This window comes from Malus domestica, chromosome 06 (assembly GCF_042453785.1).
Source record: "Malus domestica chromosome 06, GDT2T_hap1".
In the NCBI taxonomy this organism is placed as follows: domain Eukaryota; kingdom Viridiplantae; phylum Streptophyta; class Magnoliopsida; order Rosales; family Rosaceae; genus Malus; species Malus domestica.
In genome coordinates this window covers 26186763-26213383 of record NC_091666.1, presented here as the reverse complement: position 1 = coordinate 26213383, position 26621 = coordinate 26186763, and the positions used below count along the sequence as shown (strand labels likewise).

The following is a 26621-nucleotide window of genomic DNA, read 5'->3' as shown; positions in this document are numbered from 1 at the left end:
CCTCTCTCACGTTTTTATTGATTTTTGTTCATTGATTTTTTTTTAATTTATTCGATCCAACGGCTGAAAATTTAGAAGATATCAGATGTAAAGATGGGTGTGTGGATAACATTACCCTATTTGAAATGGGTCCTCAGTTAAGATTTTAGAAACACTTCTCATTATTCGAGCAGGTTGCCACTTCCTATCGCTTGTATTAAAAAAGCGTACGGGAAGATAATTTAAGCATGAGTGCAAGAGATCAACATTGCTCTAACCAACTTGGCTATTCTTGTTATGTATGAAAACAAGTATTGCCAATTCCTAGTAAAATTTTCTCATAACTCAATTATCAAAATTTTTAAGTATTTATTAATTTTATTTGTGAATGTAGCATTTTTTATGACGCTTACTCATATCATTGTTTTATTTAACAAGAAGTCACGGTGGTGGTTAACCCGTTTTATGTAGGTTATATTCATTTCTAGTGACAAAAATTAGTTTTGGTGGAAAGCGCATAGTGACACGTACCATAGGGGTTTCAATGCCTTCTCCCACACGCAAATTGTGCGACTCCTAAAAATTTCTAACTCTCCTGAGACGCTTCGAGTCTCCTCTCCTTTGTATTGGTAAGTCCCAATTTCTTAATTTTTCTGAGGTATTTTTTGTACGATTTTTGCATTTCTCTTATTTCTTTTCAGTATTTAAAGAATAATATTTGACTGCTCCTACTCAATACTTTTCAAATCAGAGTTTTGCTTATGATCAAAACAATTTATATTATGAATCACTATGCAATTATCATCTCTGCAAAAATAAATTAAAATAAAGGCCGTGTGGTCAATTTATTATATCAAATATATAGACGGTTCGTAATACTTTTATCAATTCATTTTTTATACAAATCATCTCTAGAGTGATTTATAATATGAACAATTCCAATAATAAACACGAGGTTTTATGAATTGGCACAAACAATTTTGAGCAGGAACTCCTGCTCATCTTTGAGTAGAAACTCCTACACATCTTTGAGTACGAACAGTTTTAAATGCTCGTCCAACTGGTTTCTTTTGGTTCTTTTTCTTTTCCATTATATTTTGGCCTTTTTAGTGGCTTTTGAGCTGAATTGGTGAATTCCTCTGTCGAATTGCGTTAATTGGAAAAATTAAGTTTTGGGTTGATGTTGTTCTGAGCTGTGATCTACATTGATACATTTGCTGAAATGGGTTTTTCAAGTAGTACCTTGTAAGTTTTTAATTTGTTTTATTTACTTTTTCAAAATTTTATAGAAAAAAGGAAATGTAGGTCAAGAAATTGGGTTGGAGATATTTCACATCATGGTTTTGGTGAAGTTAGGTGACTGGTTGTAGGGAAGATGTAAGCAAAATTTTCTTGCAGTGCAATTTAGAGTGAAACGTGACACTTAATAGTACTCAGATGTAGATATTTGAGACCCCAATTGGCATGGTTTACTTCTGAGATGTGACAGCCCGCGGATCACGATCTGATTTACACGAGATGATGCAGTGAATGGTTGGAAGTATTTTAGGGAGCTGTAAAAATGTTGCTAGGTTTGTAGGATTTTGCAATGAGTTTTGCTAATTTAGTTTCGCGTTTTTTACATCTGTTTCTTGTTCTAGTTGTGAAGTCGTTAATGGAAAATTGTTTTGTCTGGCATTGCCGATATGGTGGCGTGCTACTTTCGTATTAGTCTTCAACATGATCAAGGGAAGAAATGACGGGCTTGAAAACAAGGGGCCGGCTGTAAACTACATGAATGCCAACTATTACCAGGCTCCTGCTCCTTTGAACTATGCGTACGACCATCTTGCTGCTTCTGCTTGTGCTACCGAGGATCATGGGGTGCGTAAGGACCATCTGGGTCTGGAAGACTTTTCTGGCTATATATTTATGTGTGAAGGAAGAACAAAACCGGAATGCTACCTGTACCGTGTTTTTGAACTTCCTGCTGGAAGAAGGGAAGTTATAGTGATGATCAGGCCGGGCACAAAGCTGTTTCTATTTGATTATGATGTGAAGTTTCTTTGTGGGGTACATGTGTAAGATATATTCTGAAATCACAACAACAAGACATTAGGATCACGAATAAATCAAATCAATATAAAATAGAGATTAACTAATTATATTAAACTGGAAGACATTGCAGATTTATAGGTTGTCTTCTACTTCCAGTATTTTAATAATATTTCTCTGCTATATGAATAGGGTTCAGCGTATCTGAGAGATTAAGCGTGACTTAACCATAGTATTTATATCATCAGGGTTTAATCATAGCCAGCCTATTATTGGTTGTGAAAGTCAAACCCTATCACTTAAGGGGGCGTTTGTTTGCCCTCACTAAGTGGGACTGGACTAGACTGGATTAGATGTTAGTGTAATCCCATGTTTGTTAGAGGAAGGGACTAGCTTTAGTGGGATTAAACCTCACTCGCCTTGACTACGGGGCTCGCTAGATAGTCTTAGCGAAACCCCCCAAATACCACCGGATTGCTAAGACCATTCTTTTCTCTCGCGTTGCTCCACTCGATTCCTCGCTCTGCTCGACTCCTTATCCTGCTTGACAACCTTGCCGGACCATCTCAGGACCACCGCCGCGTCTTCGTAAATCACGGCTTCTTCTGCCACTTTCTCTTCTTAGTTTTCTTCAGTTTTGTTTTGAAGATTCGTTAAATTATTACTGGGTTTTGATAGATTTTTGTTTTTGATCGATTTGTGGGTTTGATTGATTTCTCAGATTTGATTGGTTTCTGGGTTTTGATTGCTACCCATTTGTTTTCAATTTATCTGCTATTTTTCCTTTTATGAATTGATTGATAAGTTTTTGAAAGTTGAAGTGATTTTTTTCCTCATTCCCTGTTTTCGTTTTGCTAGAAATTTGATGTTATCATATTTTGGTTTAATCTTTATCCAAAACTCCCCGATTTTCTTACAGTTCCACTACGAGATCTTGAGAAAGCCATGCCCATTGCAGCAAGTGTGCAGGGTCTGGGTGTTCATCTCAGAACTGCAAAAGCCACTAAATCTGCAGCTCTCTCTCAACTGGCAGACAAGGAAACAAATATGAGGACCACAAAAAGTCGCCATGAGGTATTGGAATCCTTGATTTTCAATTTGTCAATTGGGAAGGCCAAATGGCATTGGCTTTTGCAGTTTATTCTGGCGTATTATCTTGGTGTTATTGTGGTCATTTATGATGTTTTATTGACTGAAATTAATGGATGGGTTAATTGGTATCTTGTGGGATGCATTAGAACTGTTTTCAGCTGAAAATTTATGTCTGTTTTCAGTTGGGGAAGTTGAATCGAGTACTGTTTTTATGGTAATTTTTCACTAAATTTCAGCTTTTGGGTTGTTCTTGGTTGTGTTGTTTGTCGAGTACTGCTTTTCTGGTAATTTTTCTCTAATTTTCAGTTTTTGGGTTGTTCTTGGTTGTGTTGTTTGTGGTGGATTTGCTTCTGCACTGGATTTTTTTTTTCTGGTTTTCTGCATCTGGGTTCTCTGGCTAGGCATTTTCTTATGCCTGGTTCGTGCGAAAAATCGAAGCTTGAGCAATTTTATGTAGAACTTTGTTTGCTCAAACTGGGAGCTTGAGATCATAAGGTTTCGTTCAGATTTCGTTTCAAAAATGCTAAGTGGGGTAAGTGAAGAAATTGTTGGAGGAAACGAAGAATTGTTGCTTTTGTTCCCTATTGTCTGTCAGTTGTTGAGAATAAGAGTATATCATGTCTAAATTGGAATGTTTGGTTTTGGTTTGCAGAGTTTGTTTTAGGACTGCGATTTAGCATCAAACATTTTTGTTCTTGATAATTAGATTCACTTGCGATGAGCCTGTGTTGTTGCGAGTTGTGTTTACGTATGCGATCTCTCGTGCTCTTTTTGTTATTCACTTTTTCATCCCCTTTTCATGTTGTATATTATTTGGCAGTGCACATTATATTATGAATGCCATTGATAATACTCAAAGCTATAGCTGAACTTTGGTTTTTGTTCATCACAATCTCATCACATTTTGTATGCGATTCATTTCTTTCAGTTTAGGAGTTACGAGCTAATTGCAGGGCATTGGAGGTTGAAGTGTGGTTGGTACAAATGATGTGTGGAAAATGGATTGGAGGCATGATTTTCCTCCTAGTTGGCATGTTCACCAATGTACTAGGTCTAGGTAACATAGTAACCTTGTTCTGTTTTCTGTTGATTCCAATTTTCTATTTTTGATAGTATAACTTCGAGCTCCATTCTGCCTAAAATTCTTGTCGTGAGGTCTTGGTTTTACCGATTTCTTCAATATTTCATTGCCTGCATCATTTTTATGTTACTACTTTTAAGCTCTGCGTCGTGTTTATGTTACTACTTTTAAGCTCGAAGTTATACAAATTTGTGGGAAAATGTGTGCTAGGCCCCTCGGCATGGAGACTGAGAGAACGATTGCAGAACAAATTCGAGGTATACTGAACCATACGCAGAAAAGCTTCTTCCAGATTTGCATCCCATGAAGAAACATGTTTTTTTCCCCTGTACTAGATTTCCAGGAGATATTACTGCACTCTTTTAGGATGCGAGAAAAGGGCTGGCAGACTATCAAAAAAGCTGGAGTTTATGCCTTTTTGGAACAACTTGCTCAGTTCTATGAAATCATTGTTTATTCAGACTACTCATATATGCATGTAGATCCTGTAATGCCTGTAATGGAGAGATTGGACACTAAGCATTGTGTAACATATAAGCTGGGAAAGGCTGCCACTATGTATCAGATTGCAGAAGAGACCTATACCACCCAGACTGCTGCATTGGAAACTGCTATGTCTACACCTGTCTTTGTTCAAGGATCTCTGAATTCTGTGTGCAATCGGTATCAACTGCTCATATGGGTGGTAGTGTATACTGCTAATGAGGATTTGGAGTCCATAACCGACACACAAACTGAATTACAGCTGATGGAGTTAGATGCTCACAATTTTGTCAAATTCAAAGTGCAGAACAGTCACTACCCCAATAGACCATTGCAGAAAGAAAGCAAGTTCTTTTTTTAACCTTGAGGACAAGGTTGTTCTTTAAGGGGGGAATAATGATATGATCTGTAATTAGTGATTAGTGATTAGCTTAATCACTATTAAGGGTTTTAATCTTGGGATTATTAGGCTTATTCTTGTTTTAGTGAAGTTTGTTATAATTAGCCAGCTGGCATGATGAGTTGACTTGAATAAGAGCACTAGCTCTCACTATTGTAATCAGATCAGAATTTACAAACACAAAAATATATTGGAGCTCTGCTCCCTTCTACTTCATCTTCTCCATTTGTCATTTCTATTGCTGCTTGCAAGTTGAATAGGGTCCTCATATTTGTGATCCTATCATCAAGAAGCTTTTGAGCATACAGAAAACACCCTTTTCTGATCCATAACCCAGATAACCTTTTTTACATTGTACTGGGCTTCCTAATTCAACAAGCTTCTAACTCTTTCTAATTTCTGCTTTGTTTTCTTAAAAGACCATTCAAGAGAAGTCCTTTTCTACGGCTGCATGATGCTGGGAAACTCTTTTGGCCAAGGCAATTGCAAATGAACGTCAAGCTTAGTTCATCAGTGTCAAAGGCCCTAAACTGCTCACCATGTGGTTTGGTGAGGGTGAAACCAATGTTCAAGAAATCTTATACAAGGCTCGTTCATCTTCTAAACTGCAAAATTGGTTCTATTTGCCTATCAATTTGAGTCGTTGAAAGTTTGATAATTTTCTAAGTTGCAAAGCACCTGCAATTCATGAAGAAGAGGGCTATGCCATTTTATTTTTCCATATATTCATTTTGATATTTTTAATAGAAAATAAATTAAAATATAGTAATAATAATAATAATAATAATAATAATAATTTATTGTTAGTCCAGCTTCTTAGTCCGACGCTGCATCAAACGCTTCACTAAGCTAGTCCAGTTTAGTCTAGTCTAAGACAGTCCAGCTTAGTCCCTGAAGCTAGTCCAGTCCGAGACAGTCCGGTACAACAAACGCACCCTGTGTTTAAGTCCCACCATTATACTATATCTTTGTAGTGAAATCCATCAGATTTCTTTAGGTCAATTGCAAAGGATAAGACTCCATAATCCTTATTTCATTAGGACTATCAGATTACTTAAGTTGTTAACAACTCAATAAACAAGTGGCCTGCAACATAATTCCAATACATCATTCATTGTCATTCACAACCTTACAATACGAAGCAACCACTGCTGGAAAGATGAACTTGGAAAGAACGGCTTTTGGTGGAAGCTTTCCTGCACAGGTGAGTTTAGTTTTCTTTTTCGTATCATCTCCTACTACAAAAGGGTCTTTGTTCAAGTTAAATGGGAAGAGAAAATAAGCTTTCGTGCCATGAAAATCTAGTGAGTATTTAATTTGACAATGGACATTGGACCAAACCGCCAGTATCACTATATGTTTAATGAGCTGTGTTTTACAGTTTGCCACGCCATATTGTTTAGTAAGAACTAATTAGTATTTACTTGAATTTTGTGTATAGGTAAGATTTAGAATTTACAAGGAATGTCTCCCCTTGCCAGAGAGTGATTTTAAACATGCTATTCTACATAGCTACCAGAAAGGCTCCAAGAAATTTAACCCCGTCCTCAATAGCCAACAAGTAAGTTTCTTTGGTCTCGGAATCAGTCCATTTCATCCTTATCGATTTGACTGCTGTTGCTTGATCAACTGTACTTATTTTCCCGTTGATTTATGGTGCAGGTAGGCCATTTAATATCACTTTTTTCATCCTCTTACCATACAATCACATATCAAATATGACAGTTACTATATAAAGGACCAATTTCATCCCTACCCAAGGCTGCCTGCTTCAGGTACTACAGACTTAAATTCGACGCATCTCAGTCAAGTCCCACAAGTGTTAGTGCCTCAGTATGTTCCACCAGCGGTCCTAGTTCAGCAGTGGGATGGTCGTGGATCCACAGGAAACACGGGTCTTTCCCGTCATGCAGAGCACCATGTGTTAAATGGAGGTTCACAATCAGCAATGTCAACTCAATCTACGGAGGAACAGTTTCAGTCCCGACTAAGCCTGCCTTCCATGAAGGATCCAAATGCAGCCTTGGTATACAGCGGTCTTACTTCACCACTCTTGGAGCCTCAGTATATTTCACTGAATGTCGTACAACAACAGCCTGTTAGCTATGGATACATATCATACATGGGCAACATTTATCCTGCTGTGCAACCGCAAGCTATGCCAGCTCCAAATCAGACATACTATTCTGCACAAGTTGTGCATAGTTACTCGGCTGAATTACCTGTCTCACAAGCACCTTACTTATCCTTAGGTAGATTCATTTTTTGGAAACTTGGAGTTTCCCTGCTCCACCAAGCAAATTGCATCGCTAAATGGAAATGCTAGCCAAAGAGTATTGTTTCGGAAGTTACAATACATGCGCTTAATCAGACCTCATAGCCCCTGTGACCTTCACTTCACAGCCTGATTAATGTGCCACGCGCACTTCCATGGTGCTTTGTCGAGCTAGAGTTTCTTTCTCAGGATGTGAATATTTACTAATGCAGGAAATATTTGGGTGACTTTCCTTGAGAGAAAAGAAAACAAATTACGCAATATGGGAACTGTTACATTTGATTTGTTAAGCGGAGAGTTTCATTGCAAATAATCATGCTTAAAAAGAGCATCCCGGATAATCATTCTCTTTTGAATTCTTAACTTTGTTGTTAGTTCTTAGATGCTATCCTGCAAGTGTGATGTCTACGTCTCTTTGTTTTGACTTGTCTTTGTTATCAAACTGAAAGTATCATGATCCTTGTGTTGCAGCTATCACCGTCATGAGGCCACGCAGAATGCAGTTCCTAATGATCAACATACGAGCTTGGGGCACGGGTACAATAAGTTACCTTCGCAGGCAGAGACTCGAATGCAGCAGGGGAATGCTACCGAATACTACAGTCTTCATCACCTATACAAACACACCTCAACAACATTGGAAGCACCTGGGCTTCCAGCAGGGACTCTTCATCACTGAATTCCTCCCCAACCCACTAACCTAGAGTCAACCGGTAAATTGGAGATCTCAAACAAGCTGGTAAATTGAGCATAGCATCGCCTGGTTGTTATTACTCCACCTATTTAGTTCAGGTTCTTGGTTTAGAACAATATTTCGTTAGTTATAAGTAGTTACTAGGAATGTTGCATTAGTATTGTGTAGCTGTGGAAATTTTCAGGTCGACGGGCCGAGGGCCCACTCTAATAACACCGATACTGTCTCCATTTAACCACCTGCACAATCCTCAGGTGTGGAGTTTTATCACAAAAAGCCTCGATGTTAGTTAGAGTGGGGTAATTCTATTTAAAGTACTCTTTCTCCTTCCCTCTGTTCGATTTGGGACAATTGGTTTCAACAGTAGCTCAGGTGGTAAACGCTACCAATGTAAAATGGGTAGGCAGCTCTGGCCTTGCAGGATGGCTGGTCTTTAATCTTGAAGATGCAAAAAAAAATACATTCAAACGAATGCTACGCGTTTAAGATGGAAAGTACAATGAGTAGATGTTTGTTCTTCTGGTAAATGCGTTAGTGCAGGATGATTTGTGGATCAGCTTTGAGTGATGCTGCAGAATTCATCTCGAAGTCGAATTCCCATTCTAGTACTCATTTTACTTGGCTAGCAGGTGGATCTCTCCTTCTGTTTTGAATTCGTTCAGTTGTTGATGAAAACAAAAGAGCGGATTTCGTTTGAGGTAAGAAAATATTTTCGATATTAGCATTATGTCGTATGATTTCGATTAGCATGAGGTGGTAAAGATGCAAGCATGGATCATTTGGAATTTGGGGAAATTGACCCTTGACCTTCACCTTCACCAATCCATTGTCTTGCCACTTTCCACACCCATCTTGTCATGGAGAAAAACTAGTGACCATGTCATCTGCATGACTTCTTGCACAGGTTCGGTGTATTTTGGTCTTACTTAATCTCACGTAATCTTATTTCATGTGAGAGATCATCTAATCAGGCGGCCTTACCGATATCTTCTATTTAGCGTGGGAGTTGTCGTAATCAGAATCTCTTTTGGACAAAGAAGTCTTGAGCTCATTGGGTCCTCAAGAAGGAATTGGGAAATGAGGTCGGAGTCGGACAGAGAAGTAGATCATCCACCATCCATCTAGTGGTTGACCTCAATGCATTAGGAATGTCATGCCACCAGATTCACCACTCTTATGCACTTCTTCGTGGAGTGCAAACTTTTTATCACTCTGATCACGTGATTTAGCATGTCGTGTTGAGATATTATTTGTTAAATTCTAACTAAAATTTCAGACTGAATGGGCCAAAAATACTTATGCCACGTCAATTATGCCATTTTTTTATTTTTGTTTGTTGTTTTGGGCAGTCACTTCGTGTCTTTAAGATGAGAAAATTATCTACAACAAGATTATATTGTGGTAATATTTTAAATAAATCATGTACGATTATTTGTCTTAACTTTCTCACATAACAATACGTAGTGGTGGAATGAGAAAATTATGCCATTTTTTTTAATTTTTGTTTGTTGTTTTGGGCAGTCGCTTTATGTTTTAAGATGTGAAAATTATCTACAAGAAGATTATATTGTGGTAATATTTTTTAAATAAGTCATGTACGATTATTTATCTTAACTTTCTTACATAACAACATGGAGTGGTGAAGTCAAAATTGTATAATAATGGGATCATAATATAAGCTTTGGAAGTTTGATCATGTTTTCATTTATATTGTCAATAACGTGTTCTCATATTTTAGAGACGTCATATTACAAGAGAAAAAAAATACTAACATAGAGCAAAAAAGAAGACTGAGTTACACACACAACAAATAAGAACGGTGGAAATCTTGTCAAATATGGAGTGTGATTTTAACATGCCTTCTTAAAAGTGTAGCAAGTGGTTTGTTCTTTCTTAGTTCTTACTAGGTTCAAAAGGAAATTGAGTTCATGCTAAGATAAATTATAAGAATTTAGTTCTGGTATTGCATTTTATTGAGATTTAATTTAAGCCAGAGAAGAAGAGAGATAGATTTGAGAAAGAAGAAAAAATAGGAGTGAAGAGTTGTGCTACAAAGGCAAGAGTGACTGAGATAAGATGAGCTTGAAGTGGAGTATGCTGGCCAACAAACCCTAAAAATCACCTACAAAACATTTATTTTATTGAACTTATTATAGGGGTCAAAACAGATGAACAAGGGGATTACATTGAGTTGTTGGGCTCATGGGCACTCAATGGCCTCACTATACTTTCGTTACTGACAATACGTGATTAGTTAGGATTCTATCATAACAATATTCATGTTGCATAGATGATCTTATCAACCTTATTTTTAACATCGTAGCCTTCTTTTTCTATTAGTTGGGTGCACATTAGGAGAGATTCTCTTATACAACTAAAATTTAGCTTTATTAACGCAAATGTCCTATCTTGTTTAGAAAATGTTTTTTCGACAATTGACAAGTAATAAATTAAAATATAAAATAAAAGAATCTCTCATACATCAAAGTAGGGCTGGGCATTTAAAAAAAAAAAAGCCGAGTGAACCGCCCGAACCGCCTTGGCGGTTTGGTTTTTTATTATTTATTTATTTATTATAATTTTCCATGGGTAAACCGAACCGCACCTACCTTAACCTGTTTGGAAAATCTATTCTCAAAATTCTTAGGGTGCAGTTAATCGAACCGACCGCATATATTTAATTTTTTTAATCATAATTAATACGTGTAGTCATATAAATGGTTAGTTATTTACGAGTTACCGTGTTTCTACCACATGAAAACAAAACCTGATTAGTTTAAGAGTCCATTTGAAGAAGAACAGGGGGACCATTTAGAGAAGGCAGCAACTGCTGCTTTGGTGATCTCCTTGGGTTGCTTCATTTGTGCTTTCTTTTGAGCAATCACTCGTATTAGTGCTATGTTTTGTAGCATTTGTGAGAGTTTGTTATGTATTTCTTCTTCACACAAACCGATAACCGACCCAACCCAACCTGATTGGTTTTAGACCCAGCTTAATCGATTTCGATTTGTAATTTTGGTTTATCCGACTAAGTTAGTGTGATTTCAATTTTGACTTAAAACCGACCTAAACCAACCCACGTTCACCCCTACACTGAAGTAATGGACAATGGGGGGTGATTATTATGTTGTGCTTTTTGTACCAAGCTACTAACTTATTAGTCAGCAGGCCTCCACTTATAGCCGATCGATCAATTCTATATGCCTCTTGAACAGCCATGCACGCCGGCATCCCCTTTTCACTTTTTGCTGGCCATGTCTGCTTGTCTCTGCCTTTTCTTCTTCTTCTTCTTCTTAATTTATTGACTTTAATTAATCAATTTTTTTAATTACTTTTGCTTATTGAATAATTATTCCTCGTCAACATATGCCATTATTTGTAGCGTGTCCTTAAAGAAACAAAGCCGCCATTATATTTGACCTTTAAAATTCATGATCACAACAATTTTATATGTATTAGAAACCCGTTCAAAATGACAGCTTTCCAGTTCAATTCATAAAGTTCAAGCGCTTTTAAACTGTCGGGGACCAAATACATTGTGTGTTCTTTGCGCAATATTTGCACATGTAACCCGCCCTCTTATGACACGTTTACGTAACCGGAATGGAGTGAGTGGAAACGGAATTGCATTCCTTCTGAAGGATTCATGTGTTTACTTGTATTTGGGGAATCAAAATAAAGGTGGGGTCCATCCAAAATGGGGAATTCAATTCCGGATATACCCGGAATCCGATTACTACGAAATAGGTGGTAATTGAATTCCGGCAAAAAGGGACCATCAGCAATCAAATTTTTCTTCCCAAACTACCCTTGTACTTCCTTTGACATCCCAAACACCTCTGCATCTTCGTTCCTAACGCTGCATCTCACCGTTACACTCTACCATTTGGAACGAGATGAAGAAGCTGAACAATAAGTGGACCTGCAACAGAGAAAAAGGGGGAAATTTTAGAATGGAGTGGGCAGGCAGTAGGTAGGCAGCAAAGAAAGATGGGATAAATATCATAAATTTTAGAAAGGGGGTGGGTCGGGAGAAAGATGGGGAAGAGAGGGAGATGCATTCAATTACTCAAACACTAACAAATTTCAAAATTTATAGAACAAAAGCAAAAGATTGAACCTTTAGATAGAGAACGCCGCCACCCAAATCGGGTTTGCCCCGATCGTCTTCGGTGAACTCGAGCCGGGCCTGGTTACCGGAAAAGCAAATCCCTTCCCATTGAATCGAGCTGTTATCCGGAGTCACCGACCCAATAAAAGAAGGCAACAAATCCACATCACTATGGAAATTGTTGAGCACCGGCCACGACAAAAAAAAGAAAAGGAAAATAAAGACATTTTACTAAAAAATAAAAAAGAAATTTGTTCTCTCTACTAAAAATAAAAAATGATGAGCTTTGGCCTTTTTTCATAAAAATAAAAAATAAAAGATTAAAAGTTTTATTAAAAATAATTAGCATATAAAATAGATTAGTTCAACTAGGGGTATTTTAGTAATCATATTAGTTTTCATTCCGATTCATAAGAATTAGTAAACAGTTTAATGTATTTCTTACTCCGATTCCAAACAGTTTTAGTAAACAACTCTAACAGGAATCTGATTCTGGTTCCACCTCATTCCAATTCCTCATCAATCCAATTCCTCCTCAATTCAATTCCTCTTAATTTGATTACGGATTAGTAAACGCGCCATTAGATTAGACTCGAGAGAATAAATTTACATGCGACGTGTCACACGAAGAGAGATAAATAAAAAGAGACATACATCTAGTTTTAAGTAACATTGTAGTTCGATGTTCGTGGTAGTTAAAATTTGGTATCAGTGGAAATATCGATAAGCAAATTTGTGGAAATATTGATGGATATAATAATATCGATATTTGTTACTTTCGATGAAATTTTAAAATGAAACTTTAGTGAATGTCAAACATTGATTTAGACGAAATATAAGAATTTTTCTGATATTTAACCAATATGTCGAAAAATCGCCGAAATTTGTTGATTTTAACTGAATTCTAAGAGTTTCTCCCATATAGGATGAAGTCTAAACTTCACCTGCCCCTTCTGTATCTTTATTTGATTTTCCGTCAATTTCACGGAATATTGACCACATCAAAAAAGTCAAATATTGGTGCCCGTTAGACTAGGGCGGGCCCTGAGATTTCAAGGGTCCTATGCGAAAGTTAATTGAAGGTCCTAAAAAGTACTTAAGAATTTTATTTTTTTGTTCAAAAAAATAATTTTAGTTTTCATTTGAGTTTCTTTAAATTCTAATAGCACAAACAAATTTAATAAATCAACAAGTAGAAAGGTGGCATATTGTTTTTCCTTAACTATTTAGAGGGTCAAGGTTCGAATTTTCATGTTATTATGTGGAATTTTTATATTATTTTGTGGAAGCTTATGCATTATTCTACACATACTGCTATATATACGTATATACATGCAAATTTGAAAAATCAGGGGCCCTTCCAATTTGGAGACCTTATGCGGTAGCACCACTTGCACCCACTCAAAATCGGCCCTGCGTAAGACGATAGTCAATACACAAAATATAATTGTTCGTGTTAGCTAGTATCAATATAATTAGTTTATAATAATCTATCCAACAAGTGGCAAACATCACATGTATGAATTCGGATATCCGGTTGCATGCTCGGACATTTTTCAAATCTCAACCGCGAAGGTTTTGTTTTGTTTTTTATTTAGTTTTATGTTTAAATGGAAATAAAGTAGTTTTATCATGATAAATAATATATTGCTTCGTATTTTCCACGTAAGAGATAAGGAAACTCCCAACTAGAGAAACAGAAGGAAAAGTTGGAGAATTGGGTGGATTCTGGAGGGTCGTAGCTGTTTCCCAGCCACAACTGTTGGCGGTAAGTAGGCTGCAAGCCTGTCACTTATGTGACTTCTCCGTGATTTCTAACTTTTTTTCAGTTTTAGTGTTTCCTCTCTTTCAAAGTTGTCGGAAGTAATTTTCGCACTCTGTTTATTTTTGTTTGAAGTGAAGGTGAATAAGATGCTAAAAATTTGCGAAGGAATAGAAAATGAAAAAACGAAATTGTGAAAATTACTAATAAGTAAATTACTGCCAATTAGGCCTTAGTTCACAGAGTGTTATGATCTTTTCAATACTTGAACGAGTCTCAAGTTCGAATTCCACTCTCAAATTATTAATGTATCATTAATAATTTGTGACACCTCATAAAACAAAAATATGTGCCAATTACTCTAATTTAGAGAGAAGTTAAAAAAATTGTATCATGACACACCGTTCAACTTACAATTTTTAATTTTTTGTGTTATGGTAAAATTAGGTGGGATTAGTGCGCGCTCAGAATTATAATTCAATTATAAGTGTAAAAATAAAAGACACAATAATAAACTCCATATTTCAACCACTACGGGCTGACTAAGTGGATAATGACAAATTTTAGGCAAATATTTCACACGACACGTTCTAAGTTTGATTTGTGGCCATGCTATATCGTACGATGATGGCAAAGGGGAGGCTGAATTCCTCAATGAGTCTTTTTAGCCTTCGAAAGAGTGAACTACTGTGACTAAGCTACTGACTAGTTTCCTTTTTAAAAGAAAAAAAATGAAACGTATTTTAATTTTGGTAACTTTATATATCATGTCATGTCAATATGTCACACGATTTTACGGTCACAAGCTAAATTTTCGGTTTGAGAAAGTTGATATCAACTTCCTTGTGGATTGAAGAGCAAAGACTAGTCCACGCCCATGAAGAAGAAAAAGGACAACATTTTCTTTTCTTTTGTTAAAAAACCCATAAACTCAGGCGAGACTATTTTTTAAGGAATTCATAGTCTTTTATTTATTTATTTATTTTGGTAAAAAGAATTCATTGTCTTTTATTTATTTATTTATTTTGGTAAAAGGAATTCATAGTCTTTGATTATTGCTAGTTTTCGGTTTTTTTTCGTCGTAAAAAACAAGAGAAAAACGCGGTTTATTCAATTAAATCGCATTTATTGTAATTTCCAAAGCAAAAACTCGTTTATTCAATTTTCCTTGTCTAAATTATCAACCGAACAAAATGTGGGCCCAATCCTATGCATGAATAGAATAATAGTTAAATAAGTTTGGTAGCAAAGATTTTTCGGGAGTTTGAATTTTAATTTCGATTTCGGTTTTTCTGGAAATATAAAAGGAGGAAAAATACAAAGGAAGTTAGTGACGGAGGGCGAAGAAGTTGACTGGCGGAGGAGGTGGTTGAGCTTTTTGGAGTCTTTTGGGATGGGCAACTGCTTTTCTAACGACTCCGGCGGCATGTCGGCGGTGGGCGGCACCGCCGCCTCTCATGCCAATCCCTACGACGCACCGAACGACGCCGTCGATCTCTTCCTCAGGTCTCGCGGCTACAACGGTCTCTTCTCTCAGATCGAGGTTACTTCGCTCTCTATCTGCTTCTCTTGAATCTTTTGAGCCAAATTTGTAGCTGTTAAGTAATTAGCAATTAGTAGCAAGTAATTAGAAATTAGGAGGTGGCAGTTTGGATTTTGGATTTTTGAGTTGTGTTAAATCTGATGGACACTGTTGTTATACACGCCACTGTAGTCAAGAACAGTAAGAAAGAGCTTGAATTAGTGAGAATTTGCAAAATTGGTGCTCAAGAATTGGATGTTCATGAAAAATCTGGATTGGTCACTTGGATTCACAATCGAAATCATTTGAATGTAATGTTCGTTTAATGAATTCTACTGCAGCCGAAGCTAGGTTTTACGATTTTTATTGAGTTTTGTGGCTTGTTTTTTGTTAAGTAATGAATTTGCTCCCAATTTGAGGTCTCTCAGTGTTTGCATCTGATATACTGAATTTTCTCGTCAACAATTCGAATGCAGATATCACTTGCTGCTGTAGACTTGCGCGATCGGGACGTTCTCTCCAAGGTTTGTCGCTCTAATGAATATGAGTAGCCATTACTTGCATTTCTACTGTTAAATTCATAGACTTGTATGGTCCTGCCCCATACTCTTATTCCGATTTTCTCTTGTTTTACAACATGCGTTATGCTTAAATGAACTTCTATTTTTGCTATTTACTTAATCATATTGTTATTCAAAACCTGAATTCTTCTTTTGACTGGTGCTGTAGCTACTTTCAGCATTAAGTTAAAGCACAGTTTTCTTGTATTGCATGATGGTAATGGTGGTACTTTTTGAATGTCATGCTCCTCGTAGCTAGATATTTCTTTATCTATATTTTGCTCTCATGCTATATATTTTAGTTGTGTAAATCTTTCCTTTGTTTCAGGAATGTCAGTCTGTTATTCATGAATTTTATTTTCTATAGAGTGATCCGATGGTGGTTATCTATACAAAAGGAAGAGATGGAGGACTTTCCGAGCTTGGGCGCACTGAAGTAGTTATAAACTCATTAAATCCAAAATGGATCACAAAACAAAATATCACTTATCATTTTGAGGTTGTGCAGACTCTCGTGTAAGTTTAAGCTTTTATCTCCGCTTTAATTAAAAAAAACAAGTTTTTGGTCCCACAATTATGTGCAATGATTTAATGGTGGCTGACTTTATCTCCATAACAGGTTTCGTGTGTATGACGTTGACACTCAGTTTCATAATTCGGAAGTGAAGGTACAAAATTTACGATGTTGTGCCTATATGTAAAGTTATTCCTTTTCTTAAGCTACTTGACTATCCATTTATCCTCTTAAAACTCTCTATGCAAGAGGCAAGAAAATATGGTTATTTTCTCATTCCACTAAAAGCCAGGTCATAGAATTTGTTTGCTGCTCATATTTCTGGATCCACATTGTTTTGGTTTGCTCATATTTCTAGGTGGACACATTGGTAGGGGTAGCTTCATAGTATATGTTTTAATACAAAGATTTGCTGCATCGCACTCTCGTTCAAGTGCTTGCAAGCATAACTGGTTCATAATGGATGGTGTTACTTGTGCAGATGCTTAAGCTAGAGGAGCAACAATTTCTTGGCGAGGCAACCTGCGTATTGTCTGAGGTGCGACTTAGCGACCATTCTCTGTGGAATCGTTGAACTACTGAATCTCTATGATATTCTATCTGAACTTGTCAAAGTTGACCAATATGTGCAAAACCTGCTTGAACCCAACCAACTCCTAGCTACCAAGTGGGTGGTTTTGTGGTCTGTGAAAAAGGGCAAGCCTAAACATGAACCATAAGGTTAAAGGTTGAATCCAGGTTGACCCATTGGAATTAACAAGTCAAAGACAAAAGTCAAAGATAAGAGTCTGCTAGTTTTGGCTTGCTTGACCTAATCCTCACCTCTCAGACATGTCACACACAACACCAGATATACATACACACATACATTTGATGAAGAATTAATATCTCTAATCTGAGAAGTAATTTAGTTCACCTTTCTAGTGTATCTGGTTACCAAGATACACTAGTGGAATTATTTATTGAAGGACTACCTTAAGCTCTGGCATCTGATTCTTTTTCCTGTTATTTCGCCTTTCTACTTGTGCAGATAATTTCTAAATCAGACAGGTTATTAACCCTCAATCTTGAATATAGAGAAGAGTTGGGCAGACCAAATCCTCATCGAGACTGTGGAAAACTCATTGTGCATGCTGAGGAATCTTTTAGCTCAAAGACAGCGATAGAGATGAGTTTAAGGTGTTCAGATTTGGAATACAAGGATCTCTTCTCAAAAAGTGTAGGGGCTTCTGAGTTATTATTCTTTCCCTTTGGTTATCTACTTTGATGAGCATTACTAGTTATGCATGCTTGGCCAAATGGAAAACGGTTTGTGTTTTGACACGTTCATATTTGTCTTTCAGGACCCCTTTTTGGTAATATCAAAAGTTGCAGAGAGTGGGATCACAATTCCAATTTGCAAAACAGAAGTTATAAAAAACGATCTCAAACCCTCGTGGAAACCAGTATATTTAAATATTCAACAAGTTGGAAGCAAGGTATTAACAAGTTTCTTTTTAGCTGCTAGAATATGTGTGAATTAGTGGAGGTCAAGTTTGCTAGAATCTGCTTTATTTCTTTAGCAACTTGTCCATTTGGCTGCTGTCACTAAACAATTTTGCTGACATTAATAACCATGTAGTGAAACATGCAGATTTGGTTGTTAAAGATTTATGTGGACCTTTGCGGATGAGAAGCAATGCTTCTTCATCTGTTTCTTGATAGCTTGAGATATTGTACTTCCCCTATTGTTTGTAATAGTTTTCTCATTTTAATATTTTTCGTTAATCTGCAGGACAGCCCATTGATAATGGAGTGTTTTAATTTCAATAACAATGGCAAGCATGACTTGATTGGGTAAATAGATATCTATTTCTTCCATCTAGTTGCCTAATTCCTATGGAGTGGATGAGCACTGGTTTTTGCTGGCTTTGTTTTCCTTTTCTCCTCCTTACAGTACTATACTTCTGTTGAATATACAGAAAAGTTCAGAAATCACTGGCAGACTTGGAAAAGCTTCATGATAGCAGACAAGGAGAGCATTTATTTTTACCAACTGCTGTTGGGCATGATTTCCACAACAAGGTAATGTTATAGTATGGCAGTATATTATTAAGTGGATTTCCATCCCAATTTCTCTTAATTTATAAGTTCTCTGATTTCATTGCAGGTACTGAAGAGCCAACTATATGTGGACAAGTTTACCGAGACCGTCCAGCACACCTTCCTTGATTACTTGGCTGGGGGCTGTGAGTTGAACTTCATGGTTGCTGTTGATTTTACAGGTGCTTACCTAACATTACTGTACATCATAATTCCTTTGCTGCAAATGCATATATCATGATAGAAGTGATTGTCAGTAGAAGTTGAGCCTTGCAAATCTGCAAGTGCAGTTGCGTGGCTCCAGTTGTCTGCTATAGAAAAGTGTTGCGGCACCATACTTGTGCTGTGATCATTGTTATTTTAGCTTATTGCTTTAAACTTCTTACTGTGCCCTCTTATAAATGCAAACTTGTTTGCTGTGGCTCCTTTAACACATTAAATTGTCTTATCAAATTCACTCATTTTCCTTGTTTATCAGCTTCAAATGGAAATCCTCGCCTGCCTGATTCTTTGCATTATATAGATCCTACAGGACGCCCAAATGCATACCAGAGAGTGAGAATTAGGTCCCTTGAGTTTGATCTTTGCAATTATTCCTTTCTTTGGATCCATATGATTGTGACGTTGTTTTCCAGGCAATCATCGACGTTGTGGAGGTTTTGCAGTTCTATGATACAGACAAGCGCTTTCCTGCCTGGGGATTTGGAGCCAGACCAATTGACGGTCCAGTTTCCCATTGTTTCAACTTGAACGGGAGTAGTCATCACTGTGAGGTGGAATACTTTATGACCAGAACTTACTTCTGTTAAACTTTGTAGCTGGTTTCTCTATCATAAGGATTATGTGAATCTATTTCTTTCAGGTTGAAGGAATCCAAGGAATTATGATGGCATATGCAAGTGCCCTCCAAAATGTTTCTCTTGCAGGACCAACTCTTTTTGGACCCGTAATTACCAATGCTGCATTTAATGCCAGCCAGTCTCTTGCAAATGGTGGACGAAAATACTTTGTTTTGTTAATAATCACGGTAAGCATAATGGGGTTGAATGTGCAGTCCAATGCATCTCTGAAGTTCTTTTAGTACTTGCACGCAATATCTCTCAAGTTGTTTTAGTGTACTCCAACTTTTTCCAGTTTCTTTAGTTTCGTTCCTAACTTTGTTCTAAAATTTTACGGCCGTAGGATGGAGTGGTGACAGATCTCCAAGAAACCAAAGATGCCCTTGTGAAAGCTTCTGACCTGCCATTGTCAATCCTAATTGTTGGAGTCGGAGGAGCTGACTTCAAAGAAATGGAGGTATTTCATTCCCTTTTGTTTTTAATGCTGGATATCGTTCTTGGAACAGTCATATTTTTTTTAAAAGCCCGAATGCTGTGAAACTAAATGTCTCCGCTTTTTCGTTTTGAAGATTTTGGATGCTGACAAGGGCGAGAGACTTGAAAGTTCTACTGGACGTGTGGCTTCACGTGATATAGTACAGTTTGTTCCATTCCGAGATGTACAAAGTAAGCCTTTACATATGCTTTTACCATATCTGCTTACCAACTTTAATTAGTAGGCAGTAACTCCCCCTTTCACCACCAGGTGGAGAAATTTCTGTTGTTCAGGCACTCTTAGCAGAACTACCGGCTCAATTTCTGACTTACATGCGATCGAGAGATGTCAAACCAATTTTATGATCATGTAAAGAACTGTACATATGAAGATTGATATTCTCTTCTTGATCCTTGTGCAATACGAGCCTGAATGTTTTTTGTTTTCCTTCCTCACTTGTTGGCTGCACGGAAATCCTAATGCAATTGTATTGAAGAACAATTTTATGTTGCATTATCACATTCGAGACTTGGGATGACCGCAGCTGCACAGGCCTCGCTGCCTTTGTGAGACTGCCAACTTAAGTTCCTGCAGCTCTCTTTACCAGGCTAGCGTCCTACAATCGGATGCGCTAAGCGTGGAGAAGGCAACGGGTTATCCTTCGAAACCAACCATTGGGAGAAAGGTGCGAAGAACCGTTTCAGAATAGTCATACAAGTATTTTCATCTTTTGGAAGTGGTTAATCTTTTGCTTTTCTTTCCTTCTTTCTTTCTTGTTCCCCCCTGATTTTTCGTTTCGGAATTTTGTTTGCTCTGTTGCAAAATTATATTGCTTTATGAAGAACTTAAACATGAATGATGAATAAAAGTACAAGATGTAAGGCTCGTTTTGAAGTGTATTTAGAATGATTGAAAGCACTTGTAGAGAAAATGTTTTTGGAACCAATCTTTAGTAACAATGCAAGTGAATATTGGAAAAGTACTTGAAGTGCATCTTGGAATAAGCACATACAGAAGCACTTGAAGTATTTTTGGAATTCAAAAGCATTTCTCTGAAAGTGTTTTTAGTCATTTTAAAATTATTTTCAAACGAGTGAATGCACATCGGGTTCGCTCTTGGATATGATTGTTTTGAAACAAATGGAACCCTTTCAAGTTTTTTCTCCGGGAAAAGTCCACGGATGGGCCATGGATTCTTGGGCCTGTTTACATAAAAGAATTATTTGTCTTCTTTTTTTTTCTTTCCATTTCCTGTGAATACTTGCATTGGTCTTTAATTTGCGGGCTCTTCACTCGGGACAAATTTATGTCCAAAAAGTGGCATTTAACGCCTGTTTGAGATTTTGCTTTTGACATGATTAAAACGTTTCTACTACGTCTCATAGAAAACTGTGTGTTTTGGGTCATAAAAGTGCGTTTAGTAAAAGCATTTCTGAAGCGGCCTGTTAAGATGCATTTGCAAGTGCTAGCACCTAGATGTTCGCTAAAATTAAACGTGTTCTAATACAAGCGCTTTCTAACAAAAGCAGTATCAAACGAGCTCTTAATCAAGTTAAACCCACCCACCTCTCACTTATCCACTTCAGTACTAAAGACTTGAGTGCAACAGTTAGTTCGGCACATAATATAATCAAGGTTGGTAATTAAAGATGCTACAAAGTACACTTGGTGCTTAGCTAGGCTGCGTGATGCATGCTAAGGCAACTGCCGCAGTTCAATTTAATTAACTACATTCCACGATACCAAATTATAAATATATAAGTATAATTGGGGCTGGGCACAAAAATTGTCAAACCGAAAAACTGGACCGAACTAAAGCTATAAAAAATGTAAAAAAATCAAGTTGATTATAAAATTAAAAAAACTGAACCGAAATAAAAAAGGACCGGTTGAATCCACTTTGGTTCACGATTTCATGACGCTAAAACCGGTACAGAATCAAAATGTATGTAAATCTCACAATACAATTATTTAGTAGTTGATTTCACATCAATTTTAGTTTTTCCGTATTTTCCAACATCTCGGATTTATGATTTGTCCTATTTCAAATACGAAAACATACTATAATATTGTGCGTGAAAATGCATGCTATACAAGCTAATATTTTATTAAAAACAAAGATAAAACTCGTATATATCGGTTGGTCTTACATCTATTAAAAGATAATATAACTATGCGATTAATGTAGCATCAACCGTATTTTACCATTCATGCATGATGCATGATTTGACATATGCGAATTCTACCCCATTTTTCTTCTTTGGGTAAGCACATGAATCCAATAATTTCCCTTTCTGATGGCTCCACCATGACATCCATGAACTATTAACATCGAGTATTTGTTACAACTCAGTACTATCGTATGGTGATATTTTTCTTCAATTGGAAGTGAGGTTTTAGGTTCAAATCTCGTGGATGGCGAATTCGATATCAAATTAGATTGCCATTGTGTGATTTTGCCGAACTTCTCCTCCTCTTAATGTAAAAATGTCGATGTATTAAGAAAAAACATCGAGTATTTGTCAAAGAAAAATAAAATTAACAATTTAATTTATTAATTTAGAAAAATAATGACAAATTTAAAAATGGAAAAGTAATGAGATAAACATCCGCAGTCATTGGTGTCAAAAGTAAACGCGTCTAGTTCAAAAAGGAATATGGACTAGAAGGCGTTAAAGTTGGACCATTTGCTTTTCAGTGCAGCTCCCAAAATTTTACACCAACTAGGGGAGGAGATAGGCTGCGAAAGATATATATTATATATGACTGTATCAAACCCTAGCATTTCTCCATCTTCTCTTCTTCCTCCTCCTCCTCCTCCTTGCTATTGTCCTCCCTTAGTGTCTACCTCTCTTGATACTGTACAGTAATTTCATTTAACGGAAACGAGGATCCGAACTTGGATGCAGAAGAGGAAGCAAACTGCTCAGACTGATGATCTTGATTCATATTTATCTAGTGAAACAAAATAAGATAGTTAATTAATTGCTAGCCAGTAAGAACAATATTTGTGGTGCATGTTTGCTTGATGATTTGGCACAAGAATTTATATCTTTTGCAAATTTTCAAAGGGTTTTAACAAGGTCAAAAAGTGGATCGAAAGCATGGGAAGAGGTCCTTTCCTGGTGATGAATCAGAGAAGAAAGAGGAGGATCATCAAATGATCTTCGATCCGTTTTGCTCATCTGCTCGATCTCAACATGAGATGTCTGCCATGGTCTCAGCTCTAGCTCAAGTTCTTGGAAGCAATAACAGCCAGACCCCGGCTGTTCAAGAGCCGGTGGAGCCGCCACTGATCACGCCCCAGTCCAGCGCCATGGAATTGCATGATGGTCAATCTCCTCAACAGGCTCAAGATCAAGGTTTAATATTGATCAGTCGTACTATTGACCATGAGTATTTATTAATTTCCAATTTTTAATTGATTTAGTTCTGCTGTGTAGAATTAAATATTCATATGACATCGATCCAGTTTCAGTTTATACGCTGTGACAGTTTTTTACCTGTAAAAGTAAGCATGAACATGAAGTTGTGTAGTGATTTTATTCTCAACAGGTGCCCTATTGAAATCCTCTATATTGTTCCGTTTCCATCTTCATATTGTTGATGCATGTTTTTAATTAGGTTGATATTTTTTATCTGCAAAAGCAGCACGGATGCCGTAATAACAGTTTAAATCGGGGGTTGGGTTTCTACCATGTATTCCAGGTTCAAAACTCATCATTCCCTAAATTATTGAAATAGTTTCGAACTCTCTCCCCTCTCCTAATACTAGTAAAATTAAAAAAAAAAAAAAAAATGAAGTTTGCCCTCTGTATTTTGGCTCTAATGTTTTTAATGCATGTCTGCTGTAGCTCATTTGTGTAGATTGTATTTATTGTTACATTCTTTTTCTCATCGTAATAACAACTACTTTGCTACTTTGTTTCATAGCTACAATTGTTTTCTATGTAGCTATTCAACCAAATAAAGATGATTAGAAAGTGCATATATTTGATATACAATTAACAATACATATCAATATGCAAATTAATATATATATATATATGTATATGTATATGTTACCCCTTATATAAGGACCCATTTTTTAATCACCATCCCCGTAGTTAGATGAATTGAGCGCTGAATATCATATCAATATATCATTTATTGTGTTTCAATATACATAAGATACTGTTTAGATCAACTTGGGAAACTACATAACATTATTAATTTGCGAAGGGAATGTGAGGAGAAGGCACTATAGAGGAGTGAGGCAGCGACCATGGGGAAAGTGGGCAGCTGAGATTCGTGACCCCAAGAAGGCAGCTCGAGTGTGGCTCGGCACCTTTGAAACCGCAGAGGCCGCAGCGATTTCTTATGATGAAGCAGCTCTCAGGTTTAAAGGAAGCAAAGCTAAGCTCAACTTTCCCGAAAGAGTTCAGGGAAGAATTACTGAATTAGGTTACCTCACTACAACTAGTACTCAACAAAACTTGCCAGCTGAGGCTCAAAGTATTACGGACCACCACCAGCCTCTTCCTGATCATCAATATCAACTGCAGGCATTCCCTAATAATGTTGCTACTCCTCATGATCAATATGCACCATATTTTCTGAGTGGTAACGAGGGTGTAAATTATGATGATTTACCAACTAATCTTAGTGAAAGAGAAAGATTTGCTTTCCAGACTTCAGAAACTACTTCATCATCTTTGTTACCTTTCTTACCATCTCATCAACAAGAAGATCAACAACATCCCTTAAACTATTCTATGCCGGCATTCGGTTCTTCTTCTTCTTCGAGTTCAAATCCTCCCCCTAGGAATAGGAACCGTCGACCTTGACAGCAGTACTTCAAGAGGACGGTACGTACACATCCAAGTTCAATTTCCCGAGAGATAGATCGTGGGAGAATAATGATACTATTTCCTTCATGTTTGTGATGTATTTTTGTTTCTTGAATTAGACTCTCTCTTGTCGACAAAGTTTTAAGAAGGTGATCAAACTGTTTTGTTAATTGATGATTGTTTTTAGTTTGTTTGACGAGATTTTCAGCAGCTTACATATGTCAAATAATAGTCTAATGAAAATGAATTACTTTTGGAGACTGATACACACACACACACACATATATATATCTGGGAAGTGTTATTGACACTCAAAAAATCTCATTCTACACTTTTCACAAATGTATTTTTCTTTCTAAATAGAGAAAGTTTGGAGTGCAAAATGAGAATTTTGGAGCGCGAATAACAATTATATATATACACCCATATATATATGATGATGAGATTGCAGTTGAAGGCATGAATTAATTTACAGCACATACTTGTAAATCTGAATTTAGCCAAATTGGTATAGTGTCGACTAATTAATGATCATCGAATTCGGCTATGTGTGACACATTGTGAGTCAGCCTAAATATATTTGATCTCATATCATATTATTTCTCACAGTCAATTGCCTCCGCCGGCCTTTATATGTGACACGTTCCAAATGCATGCTAATTATATTTCTAGAGGTCCTTGAGTAGGATTATGTTTAGGGTTTATGAAAAATTAATTTATGAACTATGAACCTCTTTTCTTTGTCATGGCTCATTACTCTCTTTTATTTTTGGGTAAAAATATCAGGGACAATTTCATTGATAAACGTGGGTCAAATTACAATATTCGGACTGATCAAATAACATCAAACAACAAAGCACCAAAGTACACAGAATAATTGGTCGACAATGCAAATATTTGAAAAGAAATTTCATTGACTAACTAGAAAGAACACAAAAAGATATGTCATAGACATGAATTACCGGTGCCATAAAGAGACCAAAATAGCAGAAACCAGAGCCACGGCCAAATTTGACCATAAGATGCCATGCATGTACGAGGAAGGGACTGAAGGATTATTTTGTGAAAACATGTTCATTTAAGCAACATCAATAAGCATGCAATTAACAATTAAAGGCGGAATCATGCTTGCATGCACTTAAAAACAAAACATTAACCATGAAATTCAAAGCCTAGTAGATTGGTGAACCAAAACTCAACTCAAAACAAAGTGAGTTGAAATTGTACCTTTGTAGATTCCTCTTTGCATAAGCAAAGGCTAATCACCCAAAGAGAGGGCCTTCATTCCTTGCATCTAAAATCTATGGATTTGGATGGAAGAATAGGTTTCTCCAAGTTCCCAAAATTGAGAACCTCTAAGTCTCTTCACCAAGGAGAGATTGGAGAAGAAATGAGTGACCTTGGAGTAGTGGGATTGCAAGATGCACCCCCCAAGGTGGCCGGCCTCTTTAGAGAGAAATGGAGAGACAAGTTCTCACCAATTTTCTCCAAAACAAATCCTTAATGAATTTTGGCTATAAAGTCATATTTATACCTTTATTCATTTGAGTGGCAAACTTGTAAATAAATCCAAGTTCACTACCCTAAACAATATGGCCGGCCATTAGGATATTTTGGACTAATTGGGCCTTTGTGAATCATTATTCATTAAGTTGTCATACAACTTAAGTTAATGGGCTTGACGTTCGAAGCCCATTGGGCCTTAAGGTCCAAAACTATCCCGAGGGCTTTAACGAACTTATTCGTTTGATTAATTAACATATTAATTAATCCTTGCCATAAATAAATGATTAAACCATTTAATCATTCTTACTCATCTCCATTGTTTATTCAATCTCCTCCTCACACGGTGTGCGATCCATTAGGTTCCTTTTAGCGAGGCAGTGGGC

At 36.8% G+C, this 26621-nt stretch overlaps 3 protein-coding genes and 1 long non-coding RNA gene across 7 annotated transcripts; all 4 read left to right on the top strand.

The window, feature by feature from the left end:
* Window positions 1-2931: 2931 nt before the first annotated feature.
* LOC103400129 (uncharacterized) lies at window positions 2932-5285 on the top strand. Of its 2 annotated transcripts, XM_070823629.1 has the most exons (4): window positions 2946-3087; window positions 4034-4162; window positions 4397-4443; window positions 4522-5285. In XM_070823629.1, exons 2-4 carry the CDS (start codon window positions 4104-4106, stop codon window positions 5028-5030), a joined length of 615 nt encoding a protein of 204 aa, XP_070679730.1. In that variant the 5' UTR covers window positions 2946-3087; window positions 4034-4103; the 3' UTR covers window positions 5031-5285. The 2 variants fall into 2 exon arrangements, 1 of the variants encoding a protein (XP_070679730.1); XR_003773997.2 differs by lacking the exons at window positions 4034-4162; window positions 4397-4443 and having other exon boundaries at window positions 2932-3087.
* Window positions 5286-7022: 1737 nt separating this feature from the next.
* On the top strand, window positions 7023-8273 carry LOC139197065 (uncharacterized). The gene is made up of 2 exons (XR_011582069.1): window positions 7023-7321; window positions 7816-8273. It is a non-coding gene; the product is annotated as an uncharacterized lncRNA (long non-coding RNA).
* A 6642-nt stretch (window positions 8274-14915) lies between these two features.
* On the top strand, window positions 14916-21026 carry LOC114825344 (protein BONZAI 1-like). Of its 3 annotated transcripts, XM_029103782.2 has the most exons (17): window positions 15096-15454; window positions 15910-15957; window positions 16361-16509; window positions 16613-16661; window positions 16989-17045; window positions 17538-17726; window positions 17851-17985; window positions 18282-18343; window positions 18469-18571; window positions 18657-18771; window positions 19068-19144; window positions 19225-19362; window positions 19452-19616; window positions 19772-19885; window positions 19998-20094; window positions 20174-20272; window positions 20400-21026. In XM_029103782.2, exons 1-16 carry the CDS (start codon window positions 15305-15307, stop codon window positions 20266-20268), a joined length of 1743 nt encoding a protein of 580 aa, XP_028959615.1. In that variant the 5' UTR covers window positions 15096-15304; the 3' UTR covers window positions 20269-20272; window positions 20400-21026. The 3 variants fall into 3 exon arrangements, with proteins under 3 accessions (XP_070679729.1, XP_028959615.1, XP_028959616.1); XM_070823628.1 differs by having other exon boundaries at window positions 14916-15454; window positions 20174-21026; XM_029103783.2 differs by having other exon boundaries at window positions 15170-15454; window positions 16322-16509; window positions 20174-21026.
* A 1570-nt stretch (window positions 21027-22596) lies between these two features.
* On the top strand, window positions 22597-24902 carry LOC103420552 (ethylene-responsive transcription factor ERF114-like). The gene is made up of 2 exons (XM_017328133.3): window positions 22597-23265; window positions 24125-24902. Exons 1-2 carry the CDS (start codon window positions 23064-23066, stop codon window positions 24727-24729), a joined length of 807 nt encoding a protein of 268 aa, XP_017183622.1. The 5' UTR covers window positions 22597-23063; the 3' UTR covers window positions 24730-24902.
* The last annotated feature ends 1719 nt before the right edge of the window (window positions 24903-26621 follow it).

Coding starts and splice junctions, on each gene's coding strand:
- LOC103420552 (XM_017328133.3), top strand. CDS start 23,064: ATGATCTTCGATCCGTTTTGCTCATCTGCTCGATCTCAACATGAGATG. Junction 23,266..24,124: donor TCAACAGGCTCAAGATCAAG/GTTTAATATTGA, acceptor TAATTTGCGAAG/GGAATGTGAGGAGAAGGCAC.
- LOC114825344 (XM_070823628.1), top strand. CDS start 15,305: ATGGGCAACTGCTTTTCTAACGACTCCGGCGGCATGTCGGCGGTGGGC. Junction 15,455..15,909: donor GTCTCTTCTCTCAGATCGAG/GTTACTTCGCTC, acceptor ATTCGAATGCAG/ATATCACTTGCTGCTGTAGA. Junction 16,510..16,612: donor GAGGTTGTGCAGACTCTCGT/GTAAGTTTAAGC, acceptor TCTCCATAACAG/GTTTCGTGTGTATGACGTTG.
- LOC103400129 (XM_070823629.1), top strand. CDS start 4,104: ATGGATTGGAGGCATGATTTTCCTCCTAGTTGGCATGTTCACCAATGT. Junction 4,163..4,396: donor CACCAATGTACTAGGTCTAG/GTAACATAGTAA, acceptor AATGTGTGCTAG/GCCCCTCGGCATGGAGACTG. Junction 4,444..4,521: donor GATTGCAGAACAAATTCGAG/GTATACTGAACC, acceptor CCCCTGTACTAG/ATTTCCAGGAGATATTACTG.